This window comes from Meleagris gallopavo, chromosome 18 (genome assembly GCF_000146605.3).
Source record: "Meleagris gallopavo isolate NT-WF06-2002-E0010 breed Aviagen turkey brand Nicholas breeding stock chromosome 18, Turkey_5.1, whole genome shotgun sequence".
Lineage (NCBI taxonomy): Eukaryota > Metazoa > Chordata > Aves > Galliformes > Phasianidae > Meleagris > Meleagris gallopavo.
The window spans coordinates 33,427-34,381 of NC_015028.2; the positions used below are offsets into that span (position 1 = coordinate 33,427).

Consider the following 955-nt stretch of genomic DNA (forward strand, 5'->3'; position numbering starts at 1 on the left):
GTTTTTGTTGTTGTGTGGGTGGAGGATTGCTAGTGAGGAAGTTTCATCATTAATTATTATCTCTGTATTGCTGCTGCAGCTCCAGTAGAGGAGGAACCACCTTCCCCACCACGCCTGGGTGAGCTGACAGCATCCCACGTCAGCCCCGACTCCGTGCAGCTGGAATGGAGCGTCCCCGCGGGCTCCTTTGACTCCTTCACGGTGCAGTACAAGGATGCACAAGGCCAGCCGCAGGTGGTGCCTGTGGACGGTGGGTCGCGCTCCATGACCGTGCCCGGGCTGTCGCCATCCCGCCGCTACAAGTTCAACCTGTACGGGGTGTGGGGGCGGAAACGGCTGGGCCCCGTCTCCACTGATGCCATCACAGGTGAGGGCAGGAATTGGCACCTGCTGGGCTCTGGGTTTCCTGGAGATAGGAAGTGAAACGTGGCCTGTGCTGGGGATCTTGATTTCCTCTGGCAATGAGATGAGCTGTTGGGTGCCTTTTTTCAGGACGGATCTGTGAAAAGTTGCGCTTAATCGTGAAGGGACCGGTGGGGAATGGAAGGAGTGATGGCTGCCCGTATAAGATTGTGGCTGTTGGAGTGTTTGTTTGAATGGATGGGCAGATAGATGAAGGATGGATACTTTAGGAATACTTTAGGAATAGGTGGATGGATGGATGAAGAATGTGTAGGTAGATCCCTGGTGCACTGGTACAGAGGATGGATATGTTCACAGATGAATTAGATAATTCTTGGATGGAAGAAGGAGTAAACGTTGCTTGCTGTGTTGAACTGAACGTGAGGCTGCGTAGAGAAATGAGTGTAGAGAAGTACAGAGAGAATCCTTCTCTGAATGGTGGGCCAGTGACCTGGATGTCTGGATGGTGGCGGTGTGAAGGAATGGCAGTTGGGTGAGATGGTTCAAGTGAGGAGATGATTGGGAATGGATGGAAAAAGGGACAGAGAGAGAG

General features: G+C 52.7%; 1 protein-coding gene across 1 annotated transcript in view; it reads left to right on the forward strand.

The window, feature by feature from the left end:
* LOC104913619 (tenascin-X) overlaps positions 1-955 on the forward strand; it is a 28,699-nt gene that overhangs the window by 13,199 nt on the left and 14,545 nt on the right. Inside the window, 1 exon segment of the mRNA XM_031556049.1 lies at positions 80-367. Within this exon segment, the coding sequence (XP_031411909.1) occupies positions 80-367 (288 nt within the window).